Source organism: Vipera berus (assembly GCF_964194415.1).
Source record: "Vipera berus genome assembly, chromosome: 2".
In the NCBI taxonomy this organism is placed as follows: domain Eukaryota; kingdom Metazoa; phylum Chordata; class Lepidosauria; order Squamata; family Viperidae; genus Vipera; species Vipera berus.
This window is the reverse complement of record NC_138203.1, coordinates 133,652,230-133,667,350: the sequence shown is the minus strand read 5'-3', so window position 1 is coordinate 133,667,350 and position 15,121 is coordinate 133,652,230. Positions and strand designations below refer to the sequence as shown.

Below are 15,121 nucleotides of genomic sequence, written 5' to 3'. Positions count from 1 at the left end.
TATTTCTTAATAGATGTAATTAAAATTACAACATAGCTTCAAAATGTTCACTATTTGGAAAGGCGGTTAAGAAAGGGAGATGAATGCTGGTAGTTCGTGAATTTTTACATGCACCTACTGTATCTACCACTTAAGCCACTTCTAAGACCAAGAGAAGGAGATTGAAATTTTAAAGAAGGAAAACTTGCACTAAGTATGTTATTTTTTTTTATTAAAAAAACGTCTGTTGCCTCCCCTGAAAGGCAAAATAAATACAATATTTTATCAGCAAAATAAGTCTTTCAAAACAGTGCATTTTCCTTTTGGGAATTATAGGTTTGGTCTTTAGCTCTTTTAAAGTTTTGTTGTTATTGCTGCTCTTCTTCTTATGATCTGTCTCTTGGTGGGGACATTGGCCTGAATTATTTCCTGTTTCTGAAACAATCCTACATTCTTCCTAAAACTGGGAAGACTCCCAGTTTAATGGGTATAACAGCACAATCACAACCATATATACTGCTTCTGCCTTTTAATTTAAGACTGCTTCCCTATAGACTTTGCAAGAACATCACAAGGATGATAAAAGTGTTGTCCCCTGGGGTTGGAGAATTCTTTGGGAAGAGAGAGAAAGATGATCTGAGATCCCTCCTTTTGGCCTCTGCAGAAACATCAGCCAATCTTTTAGAATTTTGACATGTATGGGAAGAGATCAGGGCTTTATACAGGTAGCCTTCAACTTATAACAGTTCATTTAGTGACTGTTCAAAGTTACAACAACACTGAAAAAAGTACTTTTGATCATTTTTCACATGACCATTCCTGCATCCCATGTGATCAAAATTCAGACGCTTGCTAACCAGCTCTTATTTATGATGGTTGTAGTGTCCAGGTGTCATGTGATTCCCCTTTTGCGAGCTTCTGATGAGCAAAGTCAATTGGGAAACCAGATTCACTTAACAACTGTGTTATTAACTTAATAGCGGCAGAAATTTACTTAACAAATGTGTCAAGAAAGGTTGTAAAATGGGGCAAAATTCACTTAACAAATATCTCACTTAGCAACAGAAATTTGGGCCTCAATTGTGGTCTTAAGTCGAGGACCACCTTCATCTGCAGGAATCAAATATCTCTTGCTCCCTTTACTACATTCTTATAGCTGGCATTTAAAAGGTTCCTCCTATTGTTTATAATGGGAGAGATACAATTCTCTTTTTTCTTTCCATTCCAGCAACAGGGTTTTGGATTCCTCATGATCTCTGAAAGCAAAACTCATCAACAAAAGAGCTCAAGTCTGGGACTTTAAAAATCCTGTATCGTAAAATGGTTTTACCAGGTCACGAAACAGGCTTCCTAAGAAGTAATGGAACTCTACTTCCTTATTATAGGATATAATAACAGAATCTTGAAAGCCAGACAGAGTTTCTCTCTCCCTCTTATACCAAAGTGAATCAAGGCAGGGCAATCTTGAGCTTCTTCCTCACCCACCCCCTCCATCTTCCCAAGCTAAGCTTTTTTTTTTAATGGCTGCTGCATACAAGATCATCTCTATACTCCTCTATATTTGATCTAAGTTTAAACTTCTAACTAATTTACAATGGTACTATATACCTCCAGAGAGATTAGTGACTGAAGTGTTAATCTAGGCCAAGCAAGCAAGTAAGTAGTTAAGTTACACTGTATAACTTCCAGGGGGCACTAATTTGCCTATCTATCACTGAAATAAAATGTATGAAGCTATAAGTAAAGATCCAATGAATGTACCCAATCACATAAATGCATTCCACCAAGTTAGATAATGTATTAGGTTTTTCTCTCTAACTGTTTTCCCCTGCTGCCCTATTTATATGATTAATAATATTTCCTTTTAATGCTTGCATGAAGACACAGCAATAATCAGACAGCACACCATGCAGTAATTTGTGGGAACCCTTACTGAATTACCTACGTATCCTTTTCTCAGATCATCTTATTTTGACACATTGATTTCTATTTTTTTACAATGTTATATTTCTTTTTTTTGTACATAAGCATAATTTATCTAAACATAAATGATTCCCTAAAATCCATGGAACTACATGCTATAATCCTTGTGAATTGCTACACACTCAGAAATACACCCTCATGCGGGGGGTGGGTGATAAAAGAAATGAGCATGCACTTCTCTATTAAACTCTCAAACCTTACTCTGTCTGATCCACGGGAGTGGCTTGCCAAATAATCAAGGATGCTGATACAGTATGAAGGGCAAACTTCGGACCGCCCCTGATCTGTGTTCATTTCGCCGGGACCTGAAAACCTGGTTTTTTGATCTATCAGGCCTGGACTGAAGGGGTTTTAGCTTTTAATATTGTTTTAATTTTTGGGCTTAAGTAATTTAATCTATTTTAATTTATACTATTTTTATATTGTATTTTATGCTGCCCTGTAAACCGCCCTGATTCCTTTGGGAATAGGGCGGTATAAAAATTTAATTAAATAAATAACATAAATACGGTAAATAAATTATTATGGATTAGCAGATGAGTTTTGGGATCAATGGGCTCTATTTTGATGGGAAAGTAAGAAGAAGAAACCTGTTGCCTTCTAAATTTGGTAAACCACATTTTCTAGCCAGCCTTGCAGCCTGATCAAAGCTGACCCTATTTTTACCCAATTTGGTGCAGCAGTTAAGGCAGCAGACTAGAAACCAGGAGACGGTGAGTTCTAGTCCTGCCTTAGGTATGAAAGCTGGCTGTGTGACTTTTGAGTTAGTCGCTCTTTCATTGTTGTGGGGAAACGAGGAGGAGGAGGAAGGAGTATTAGGTATGTTCACCGCCTTGAATTGTTTATAACCGTAAATAATAAAGGCGGGAAATAAATTCCAGGAGTTACCATTCAGCAGTATCTATCAGGCTCACCTATTCCCCACTGTAATTGAAGCAAACTTAATATTAAATGGAACAGATATGTGCAGGAGCTTTATTATAGAAAGAGTCAGAGAGTAGGCCTGAGCAATATATTGATCCTGCCTTATGTGAAACTCCAAAGCAAGCTAAGGACATGTCCTAGGTGAATGAAAAAAATTGAGAGAGCATCCAAATGGTTTTGCAGACACACATTCAATGCTGCTACAATACATGGAGACTGCAAAATGGAGATAGGGAAAAAGTTAAGGCAGCAGACTAGAAACCAGGAGACGGTGAGTTCTAGTCTTGCCTTAGGTATGAAAGCTGGTTGTGTGACTGTGAGTTAGTCGCTCTTTCATTGTGGTGGGGAAACGAGGAGGAGGAGGAAGGAGTATTAGGTATGTTCACCGCCTTGAATTGTTTATAAAAATAATAAAGGCGGGAAATAAATTCCAGGAGTTACCATTCAGCAGTATCTATCAGGCTCACCTATTCCCCACCGTAATTTAAGCAAACTTAATATTAAATGGAACAGATATGTGCAGGAGTTTTATTATAGAAAGAGTCAGAGAGTAGGCCTGAGCAATATATTGATCCTGCCTTATGTGAAACTCCAAAGCAAGCTAAGGACATGTCCTAGGTGAATGAAAAAAATTGAGAGAGCATCCAAATGGCTTTGCAGACACACATTCAATGCTGCTACAATACATGGAGACTGCAAAATGGAGACAGGGAAAAAGATTCCTACCCAATTGACTAACTACTGTATAAGAACGAACATAGCACTGAATTCTCCAGCTGCCCTTATTCTCTCCAGCTGCTCCATCCCTCTTTGTGGCTGCTTGGCTCTCATTCAGCCACTCACCTGCTTGTGAACTTTTGTAAGCTGTTCCAGGTTGTTCTCAAGAAAGGAAATCTTCTGTTTCTGGGAATGAGCCCCCCCACTGTCCTCGGGTTCCAACTCCGCACTCTGGAAAGAAGCAGCAAGAAGATATTTGTCTCTGCAGCAGTGAAGGCGATGGGAAAAGAGGAAGATTCTCTGTATGAGGTAGTACAGCAATGGCACCAGCAGTGCAAAGCCCAAAGAAAACAATTTGGATTGGTCCACGCTAAAACTTATTCTTTAGCTGCTTCTACAAAGAACTGTAATTCCAAGTGTAAAATCTGGATCACGCAAGATAAGGAAAGACAAGAATGGGCTCCAGAATTGGGAATGACTGTGAATTTAATGTAACTTCACTGACAAATGTTCAACAAAACCATTTTCTACCTTAATTTGAGTAAATATTCAAAACTGCCATGTGAAGAAAGCGAATTTCCTTTACAACGGAAAGAACGCACCTGACCTGCACAAAGGGTTTCCTAAGATTGGGTTGAGGCTCCAAGCCTATCACACTAAGACTACCTAATTTTACAGTTATTAGTGGATCACAGGATTTTCAAGGAGTCTAGCTAGTGTTGAATAATAGCTAAGAGACATGGCACATCAACATAGATTTGCTTTCACATCATATCCCACCCTTTCAATGACTTCAGATGGTGGCTTTAGGCAATACAATATCTCACACATTAACCGCTCACTCCAACTTGCAACTTGGGGACAGAACTGCTAGTCTCCAGCTTAATCGGTTTCTATAAAAATTCCTTTCAGAGATAAAGTGTTTCAAAGATTCACAAGTTTTTGATGAATTTCAAGAGTTACCTACTTTCTTAACTCGAGTCGTGACGTCTTGAACGAACAGCTTGCGAAGGTTGTGGAGGGTCTGGAGTTCACGGGCCTAGAAGGGCACACACATAGAAAGGCAAGTTGTGATAAGATGTTTTAGCTTCCCATTCATTCTCTTCCTCTGGTTCTATCCACAAAACAGATTTAACTGGGTCACAGAAGAGGAGCATATTTAAGCTACATTAGTCACTTGCTCAACCAACTCTTGTCAGATTAAGCCCCAAAGAGATAAAACTGCTGCTCTCTGTGGATAAAGCCAGTTAATGTGCAAACTACTTATGAGGCAATTAGTTGTTTCACAAGGATATACTCTAGGTAGTTCTAGAGAGACTCTGAAAATGGGGTGAACCTCTCTGTGCACCTCAGCAGTTTTAACTCCCTTCTAATATAGCTTCACAAGGAGGGCAAAAGATGGCAGAAACAGATTAATAGTGAGTAAACTCTCCCACCAAATCTTTCTGCAATAGTGCCAATCACAATCACACCACTTCAGATTTACTTGACCAGGAAGGGGAATGGAATAAAAAAGGGCCACAAGAGGGGGAAAAAGTGACAGTCTTTCATGTTGTTGTTGTTTTTTTATAACAGCTGGGAGCCCTAAAAAGTGGCCATCACATGACAGAGTCCTCCTTGTACCCAATGCTGCTGTTACAGATGTGAGTCTATTCATCAGGAATGAGAGAACACTGCCTTTTGGGATGCTTACAACGGTCTCCTCCAGCCCCTTGAGGTCTTGCTTGGACTGCTCGTGGCGCTCGTAGAGAAATCTGTGAAGCAGAAAGAACACATGAGGCGAAGACAGCATTGGGAAAAGCGTTCTCGTAAGAATTTAATTGTCCCCACTGAAGCATTAACTGGAAGCACAAGCTGGTGCTGTCCATTACCTTAAGTTTTAGAATCCTGCATATGGTCAAGACTAGAGGCAGTCACAGACATGCAGGATGGGCAGGCTTCAAAGGAATGTCACTTGGTGGGGCTAGAAAGTGAGCCTTTTCTGAAGTAGCGTCTGCCTGATGGAATATTCTCTCTTGGTGAGCAGGATGTTCTCAATCTTGCAGGTCTTTTGTAAAGAGTTGGTTTTGTGCCCAGACCGGGAGCCATGGAGGTGTGAAGGGACCCATCTCCTAGCTGTGTTAGTGACTGTGGATTGCAATACTTCCTTGGCTGCTAGGTATTTACATTCTTGTCCTTGTTTTTATTTTTATGTTGATATTGTTCGCTGCCCAGTCATTTATTGAGATGGGCAGGTGTACAAATTGATTTTTAAAAAATAATGGCTAAATTAATTTTCACATTCTGAGCTTTTACACTCTTTTACAACTTTCACCAGGCTAAAAGTCTCATTGTTCCTTTGAGTGGCATACCTACATATTCCAAAAGTTAGGTGAGTACAGAACCGAAGACAATAGAACTAGGACAAAAAAAAAGTGACTTGATACAGTCATTCCCCAGATGCCTAATCGTCATGTCTTCTGCCCTTTGAAAAATTGTCATAATGAGTGGCAATTTTTGGAGGGGTTCTTATGGGTTCCATTCCAGGTTTACCACCTGAGCACGGGGCCTTAGATTGTACATGCCTGTTTTATAAAGTCTTAAGAAATAGTTGTTGTTGTTTTTTTGTTGTTGAAGGAGGGAAACGTAGGTAGTGAGTAGCCAAATTCAACTGCATATATGTGAAAGTAGGCAGATTTGGTGGCAAAGGAAAAAGAAGTACTGTTTAACTGAGGAAGAATGGTTCGCCGGTCCCTTCCAGATAACTCGATTGCAGATATAAACAATCTCTTAGAGTTGGGGATTGAGCACCATCTGTTTTGACCCAAGATGTAAAATGTTCCTGGCTATTCTATGTAGGAAAAGAAGAACCCCCATATGGGTCATCATGCAAGCAATGAAGGAGAAAGTGAGACACAGCAGGCTTGAACACGTTCTTATTGGAAGGGGAAGGAAACAGGAAGTTTGCAAAGCTTTAGAAATATGAAATAAGACCCAGTCATGACATTTCCTTGTGAAGGATCATCTTCAATTTAGGACCACCTTTTTGGATGAATCTGGTAAACCCAATATATTTGAATTATTAAATGTGTCCTCATTCAATTGAGTCAATAGTTCCTTCCCCAGCTCACTATATAGATTTAATGTACATCAGCTTTTCTCAGCTGATGCCTTGTGGCATCAAATCCCAGAATTCATCAGGACCAAACACATTTTGTTTTAGATGGTGGGACTTATTCTTAAACACAGGGAGGAAGAAAGGCAGCTGAAAATATCTCTGGAAGGAAATAATTCTCACGTCAGCTCCTGAAGCTTTTGTGATTTCTCTTGCTCCTCGTTCTTGAGTTTCTCATAGTCAGCACGAAGTTTCTCCAATTCAAGTTCTAACTTCTGGTTTAAGCTGGACAGGAAATAATATATGGAGAAATATGCTATTGTTGGGATGATAAGCAGATTATCATGGTTATCCAGCAGCCTTTCAATTTAGTATAAGATCTGCAAAAGGACTCAGTGCTAATGGCTCAAGACATGGAGACTAAAGAGTCAAAGCCTCTGATGCTTAAGGGACTGCATTTCAGGATAATATATAGAAGAGGATATTTGAGTCAACCATCTTTTATGCATTTCCATCACAACCAGCTTCTAGTTTTTTATATGCTTGCAGGTTTAGCATTGGTATAAATCAATTTTTAACTGCAGCAATCCAGCCTAAGGAATTTTTATTAGGACAAGTTCTATTGAATAAGCTTCAGCTCCCAGGAAGGAATTACTGGCATTAAATTAGTTTTAGTTCATAGCGTCTCAGGGTCTTAATTACCAGCCTATAAATCCTACTGATTATACACAAATTAAAAGATTCCCGACAGCTGAATTGTATGTCACACAAGAGATATGGGTTTACAGTAGTGCAACAACTCAAGCTGTACTACATTGTCATTACTTCTAGAGTTAATTAACATGGGATTTCTCCTATTTGGCTCCTCCAGACTTATTAAGAAAGAGTATAAAGCTCAAATTGTTAGTAAGCATGCTGGTTAAGAATTCTGGGAGTTACACTCCTAACACAGCTGGAGGATGTGAGGTTGGTCAAGGATGATTTACCCTTACCCCAACTTCCATCTTTGCGCCTAATTTCTATTCTACACGTGTTCATAAGTGGTTGCTGCTTATTTTATTCTTTTTGCATTCCCCCTGCCTTGTAAACTTTGTCCAATTTTCTGCTGATACTTTGCCATCAGTCTCTTGAAACTGAGTAAGTCAGGCCCTGCCAAAAATAAATAAATAAACAGCTTCTCATCTCCAACATAACCTATCTTATAATGAGAATCTCTCTCCTTCCCATCAGAACATCTTGCCCCAGCCTAAAAATGACTCACTCTTTAAGCTCATCAATGATTTTCTGCTTCTGGTTGATCTCATCACGTAGGCGTGCCAACTGTTTGTGGTGGGCTTCACGGTGATTCTCTAGCTGCACTTCCAAGGCCTTCTGCTGGAAAGGAAAGCAGTTCAGATGTGTAGATAGCAGTGCTAGGGCCCCGCATAAAGCAGCAAATCTTGGATGCTCTTCAAAACTATATTATTTCCCAGCAAAGCTATACTCTCAAGAGCCCATCAGATGCTTGTCCTCTCTGTTCTTGTCCTATTCTGGCTCATGAAAATCACAGATGCACAGTTAAGTCTTATATCTTTACTAAATCAGTATGCGAGAACAACTCTAATGGCAAAAAAGGTCTGACAAACAATCGCAGTCCCTCATGACTTACCCAGATCACAAAACTCAACCAGCTTAAATTAGAGGCAAGAGAGAGTTCAACTCGTAAATAAGGTACTAACTAGACTCAGGGGTGTCAAACTCAATTTCATTGAGGGCCGCATCAGCATTGCGGTTGCCCTCAGGGGGCTGGGTGGGTATGGCCAGGGTGGGCGTGGCCTACTGGGTGGGCACGGCTAGAGTGCGTATGGCCTACTGGGTGGGCATGGCCAGCTCTACATCATTGGTATCAAGGATGCCTATGGGGGCCTGGGCAGGAGTGGGACAGATCTGAGGGTCTCTGGCAGAAGGAGGGTCTCTGGGCCAGGGCCAAGACAGTGGGGGCCGTTCCCTCACTGTTTCCAGGATGGCTTCGTGGGCCACATGAAACCACTTTGTGGGCCGGATCTGGCCCCCGGGCCTTGTGTTTGACATGTCTGAACTAGGGTCAGTCAGTTGTGGCATCAGAATCCAGGCTTACTCCTTGAGAAGACAAGCTAAAGAGTTGGGGAACAAAGTGGTAGGGTAAAGAAAGGGCTGTTGCCAATTGATAGATAAGGCACTCCTCATATAGAGGCAGTGAGTTTTGGATTTATTCCTTAGCAGGGGGGGAGGCAGTGTGTGTGTCTGTGTGTGTGTGTATGTTTGTGTCTGTGTCTGTATGGTGCATAGTTTTGTTGAGCATCTTTGCTCAGTCCTCTTCTCTTCCCTTTAGGCTTTTGCACTGGGGGGAGGTGTTAGCTCCACCTCTTTATCTTCTAAGGCCTCTGACAGCTGCCTCTCCAGGTTGCTAGGCAACACTGCTTTCCCTGCCTGCAACTCTTCCAGTGAATATCCTCAGGCTGATGACTCCCCCGTAACTCCTCTTCATCTTCTGAATCTGAGCTGGCCATGACAGTTCTCCTTTTAGAGCCTGAAACACACCTGTCTGGGCCTCTGTCTCTCTATCTTTCTTTATTTCCCCCATCTCTACCCCTCTTTTTAATGAATGCTGCCAGGGGCCAAAGAGATTGCATAAGAGGAATGACACTCTTGACGAAGAAAGACATGCCTTGTCTCTTGCACTAACTTTGACTTCATCTGTATCTTGTATCAAGTCCTGATCCTTGGCTACTTCATGCACAGTCTCTGTGGGAGAGAAGAAAGATCCTTAATGAGAGGATGGAGACAGAGTTAGAGCATGGGTTGGTGACCAGCGTTAGATCAGCAATCTGCTTTCTTGATCTAGGAGACTAGGCTAAAACATCAATTGCTAGTTTAAATTACCATGGTTTCTTGAGCAGGTTATTCTTTCAATTTAATCTCTCAATCTCAAGGTTTAAGAGTGGAGTAAAAAGGTTTTTTTAAAAAAAGACTTCCGTATACCCTCCCTCCTTCATCTATCAAAGAGAAACAGTAACCTGCTTCATACCATTATACATATAAGAAAGGGTTTATGTAAAAAAATGAACAAGCTACTTACAAATAATAAATAATAATAATAATAAGGAGCTACTGTGAAGATTCACACATGGTCAAGAGCACTTGCAAGCAAACAACACTATACGCAAGGACTCAAAACATTCTGCATTCGAATCTGTATTCTGCCATTTCTCCCATCCACTCATTTCCTGAATTATTCACATACTTCTGTACCAGTCATAAACTATGCCATAAGCCCAGTACCATACATATTACCTTGGGCCTGCAATTTAGCCAACTCTTCACTCAGAGCATCATAGGATTCTTCTAGGTTCCGTTTCTTCAGCTCCACACTTTGCATGTACTCAGTAAGTGAGCGGATCTTGGCTTCATGCTGAGAAGATTGGGAAATGTAAGCAAATAAGAGATCCCTTTCACAAACGTCGTCCAGATTCCAGACTTCCCAATCTTATTTTCTATGAGGAAGAACTCAACTTTCTGCCTGTCCAAACCTGGAAGCGGTCTTCTCTTCTCAAATACATCTTCAGAGTTCCAAAATAAAGAGAGGACCAAGCAATCAAAAAGCCCCTTGCCTGCTGCATTTCAGGGGTATACCTATCACAGTTTGCGGTACAATTCTATGCAAGTACATCCAGAAGCTGCAATCAATAGGACCACTTCTAAGAGATAATACACATGATTAATTAGATTAGATTAGATTAGATTAGATTAGATTAGATTAGATTAGAATGTATTAGATTAGATTAGATTAGATTAGATTAGGATTACTATTAATTAGATCAGGGGTGTCAAACAAATTTCATTGAGGGCCGCATCAGCATTGCGGTTGCCCTCAGGGGCCCAGGTGGGTATGGCCAGGGTGGGCATGGCCTACTGGGTGGGTGTGGCTAGAGTGCATATGGCCTACTGGGTGGGCGTGGCCAGCTCTACATCTTTCGCATCAAGGATGCCTATGGGGGCCTGGGCAGGAGTGGGACAGATCTGAGGGTCTCTGGCAGAAGGAGGGTCTCTGGGCCAGGGCCAAGGCAGTGGGGGCCGTTCCCTCACTGTTTCCAGGATGGCTTCGTGGGCCGAATGAAACCACTTCACGGGCCGGATCTGGCCCCCAGGCCTTGTGTTTGACATGTCTGTTTTAGATGAATCATTAATGACTATTTGAAACAGGAAATGTTTTTGGAGCAAAAAATAATCAAATGTGTGTGTGCTTGTGGGTGTAAATATGTTGTGTGGTCTCCCCATTTCACATACACCTTCATAAAATTCTTCATGGAACTGTGGATTCATGAACACTTGCCAGCAGAATTTTTTAATTAAAAGAAAGGAATGTTTGTGCGATCCAGAATCAGAAAATAAAAAAATGAAGAAAGAATTTAACTTATTCTTAATCTGCTATTTCTCTGATCTGGTTTTAAAAATTGGTATATAGAATCATGACATGCAACAGCATGACGTCTGGCCCTAGGGATACATCCCAAAATATTAAATATTAAAACAGAGCCCTGTGTATCAAAGTGATCTATAATTAGATTTCTCATTGTTTTCATACACAGTTAGAAGCAATCGTGAGGTTGGAAAATGGATCAGAATAGTGGCATTAGAGAAAGAAGGGTAATATATGAACTGGTATTTGAAAAAAATGGAAATAGGAGAAGGGATAAACCCTCTACTCTATGATTTTATTTTTTTAAAAAAAATCCCACCCTCAGGTTAGCTTCCAATGACACCATGCTCCACAGTTTATGCTGATCCATTGTTATAGATATTACTATGTCCAAAAGAACATTAAGATTCCTACTGGGAAACAGCTGTGTATGCCTTCTAGTCACTCTGCTTGAGCTTGGTCTCCCAGATACATATGTACAAATATTTAAAGACACATGCCAACCATTTGACTTCTACAGGTTTGCTGTAAGAAATATTCATGAATTGGTACCAATGGTATCTTCTCCCTACTGAAACAATAGTAGAAGCGATAAACTGGATCACCAAACCAGTGGTACAAGCTCCAGAGCTCCTGAATCTAGACACCAAACCAAAGTTTTAACTAGTCAGCTAAGGTCTCCTGAATTAGGAGCAATCACTGATCTCCCAAAAAAATTTTTCCACCTTATCTGTCTTCCTTTAAGCTGGAGCTTCAGGTTTCCTGATACCTATTTATAGGAGCTGACTAAGAAATAACAGAGGGCCAGGTTGTACAAAGAAATAATTCTTTAAAACATTTGTCAAACTTCTCTCCAACATAGTCCTTTCCTGACAGCATGGGAGATCATCCCTTTCCTACTCCAGATTGGAAGAAAAGAAAGCTAATTAAATGCAGAGAAGTTCCTGATCGGATTGTATTAATTTTTCTACTTCCTAGCTCTCAGACATATGGAAAACTCTAAAACTGAGATAGGTAGCCTATAAATCCCAGATAGTGCTGAACTATAATTTCCATCAATCCCACCCAGCATGATCGCCAATGATGAAAGATGGAGGAGACATTAATTCAATAAGATCTGGAAGGCCGGAGATCCCTTCCCCAGATTGTGAAAATCTAGATGCTTTCCTATGAGGGGTATTCTGGTCCCTCTTATTTCTTTCCTTTATCAGTTTTAAATGCCATAGCTAGTGTCCTTTCATCTCCACTTCCATAAATCTGACCTGAGAAATGAGAAGCTGGCAAGAAGATAATTCCCGTCCTGTCACCTCCATCTTGCGGTGGCATTCAACTTGAAGACCTTCCAGCTGACGGCAACGCTTCACGACTGACTTCACTTCTGATTTGATCTTGCTGATGTAGAGCCGGGCAACAGTAAATTCCTCCTCAATGGCACCACTAATTTCTACAGGCTACAAATTAACCATTTAAAAAAAATGTATTATTTGGGGCACATAGTTCAATGTACGATTCTAAGAAGCAGAACAGTTTTTATACGTCCTTCCTTCTTTCCTTAGCTCAGCAGGTGACTGTTCCCAGATCATTAAATTCCCCTATTTTCTAAGTACCGGTAGTTTTTCTTACTTTCTTCCATTTTTGTATGCGGTAATGTCAGCACTAAATACCTTACATGAACCCTTCTGTTCCTTTTTTTTTTTAGTTGGGCATAACATTTAAAAGGGCTTGATTAAATGTAGCAGGTAGTACCAAAGAAAAACATTAGGAATTTCCCCAGATCCATCTTGCATGTTTCTAAACTGAGAGTGAATGACTGCTTTTCTTATTTCCAATCATTGACCCCCTACCAGCTGCTTACCAGTTTGATCTCACCATTGCCCACAATCACGCTGAATTCACTCAGATCTTTCATAAGGCCATTGAGGACCTCAGCAATGCGTTTGCGCTGGTGCGCACTGAATTCCTGTAGGCGTTGCAGCTCTGACTCCAAAGATAACATGGTGGCCTGTAAAGATAAAGACATCTGTGGCTTATCCAGATCAAAGAGAATTCCTCTGGTTTAAAAATTTGGGACTCTCAATTTTAGTTAAAGGGAAAAGACCTTAATTTCTTGAATTAAATTTAGTAAATAAAACTGAATTAATTCATAAATTAATGATTTCATTTCTTAAGTGTCTTAATTTAAATGTAAACCCTCTGGTAGGAATTAGATTATACAAAACAAAATTAAGAAGAAAAAAATGGAGACAACAGCACACCCATTCCCTTTGTTATGGGAATGGAAGTTTCACTAGTTAAACAACAACAAAAAAGGGTATGGTGATTTTATTATGCTGTTCTATGGTACTGCTATTCTGGAATCTTGTGCAGTTTTGGAATCACTGCAGTCCTGGAATCTTTCCCTAAGGAATCTCTGTATCCCACCATTGTGTTCTTTTTGGCATCCTAACAAAGCTTCTTTTGTTACCGAATGGCTTTTAAGGAACTTTATTAAGTCCTTTGGAAATTTTGATGAATGTATTGATTCTACAAGGGGCAACACTAGAACTCTTAACTCGTGTTTTACAATCCACAAGATCTCAACACTTACCACTTTCTGAGACAACTCATCCACCAATAGCTGATTCTGCTGATTCTTATCTTCTACTTCCTGGGATTTCTGATCATAGTTGACAGCCAGTTCCTCCAGAGCTTGTAGTACCTCCTTCACCTCTTCCTTAGCGGAATCATTCTCAGACTGCAGATGGCTTAGTTCCTGCTGCACTTTTTCATTGTCCCCACGAGTGGACATTAGCAGCTATCAGAAGGAAAAGGCGGGGTGAGTTAGAGAAATGTCAGAGGACATATAAGAAAGGAAGAACAGGAAGGCCAAGTGAGGATGATGTAAAAAGAGGTAGAAATATACAGAGATACATACAGAGTGCTGACAAACAGAAGGCTGCTATGGTTATACTAGTCTTTCTCTACCCAATTGCCTTCTGATTATATCTCCATCAATTCCAGTCAGTGATGTAGCTTGCTGAAAATGATCACAGCTGCAATCTAATAGAGCCTGAAGACATGTAACTGGGGAGGACTGGAATATAGTTACAGTATTTAATTAAATTAATTAAGAAAACCAAGATCATGGCATCCGGCCCTCTCAATTCCTGGCAAACAGATGGGGAAGAAATGGAGGTAGTGACAGATTTTATTTTCCTGGGCTCCAAGATCACTGCAGATGGGGACTGTAGCCAAGAAATTAAAAGACGCTTGATCCTCAGGAGGAAAGCCATGGCAAATCTAGACAGCACACTAAAAAGCAAAGACATCACCCTGTCAACAAAAGTGTGTATAGTCAAGGCTATGGTCTTCCCAGTTGCAATGTATGGCAGTGAAAGTTGGACCATAAGAAAGGCCGAGCGCCAAAGAATTGAGGCCTTTGAACTATGGTGCTGGAGAAGACTCCTGCGAGTCCCTTGGACTGCAAGGTGATCAAACCGGTCAGTCCTAGAGGAGATCAACCCTGACTGCTCTTTAGAAGGCCAGATCCTGAAGCTAAAACTCAAATACTTTGGCCACCTAATGAGAAGGAAGGACTCACTGGAGAAGAGCCCAATGCTGGGAAGGATTGAGGGCAATAGAAGAAGGGGATGACAGAGAATGAGGTGGCTGGATGGAGTCACTGAAGCAGTAGGCGTGAGCTTAAATGGACTCCAGAAGATGGTAGAGGACAGGAAGGCCTGGAGGAACATTGTCCATAGGGTCGCGATGGGTCGGACACGACTTCGCAGCTAACAACAACAACAACAACATTTAATTAAAGTGATGGAAAGACCAGGGACAAAATCCATAGCCATCTACTAAGCTTATTAGGCAATGTTGGACACATCATCATCTCTCACAGGCCTCTTGGGAGGACAATGTGATCAGAAAGAATGGCCTATGATATCATCTGCTTCTTTGAGGAAAGGCTGGCTTAAACTAAGTAACAAAGATAAAAAGTCAGG

General features: G+C 40.7%; 1 protein-coding gene across 1 annotated transcript in view; it reads right to left on the bottom strand.

Annotated features, from left to right (window-relative positions):
- KIF5A (kinesin family member 5A) overlaps window positions 1-15,121 on the bottom strand; it is a gene marked incomplete at both ends in the record, with an annotated part of 59,317 nt that overhangs the window by 7,129 nt on the left and 37,067 nt on the right. The window contains 10 exons of the mRNA XM_081321693.1: window positions 3,730-3,834; window positions 4,571-4,642; window positions 5,297-5,357; window positions 6,881-6,982; window positions 7,959-8,068; window positions 9,402-9,460; window positions 10,010-10,127; window positions 12,398-12,586; window positions 12,991-13,137; window positions 13,723-13,929. Coding sequence (XP_081177819.1) covers window positions 3,730-3,834; window positions 4,571-4,642; window positions 5,297-5,357; window positions 6,881-6,982; window positions 7,959-8,068; window positions 9,402-9,460; window positions 10,010-10,127; window positions 12,398-12,586; window positions 12,991-13,137; window positions 13,723-13,929 — 1,170 coding nt within the window. The remainder of the gene's footprint in view (window positions 1-3,729; window positions 3,835-4,570; window positions 4,643-5,296; window positions 5,358-6,880; window positions 6,983-7,958; window positions 8,069-9,401; window positions 9,461-10,009; window positions 10,128-12,397; window positions 12,587-12,990; window positions 13,138-13,722; window positions 13,930-15,121) is intronic.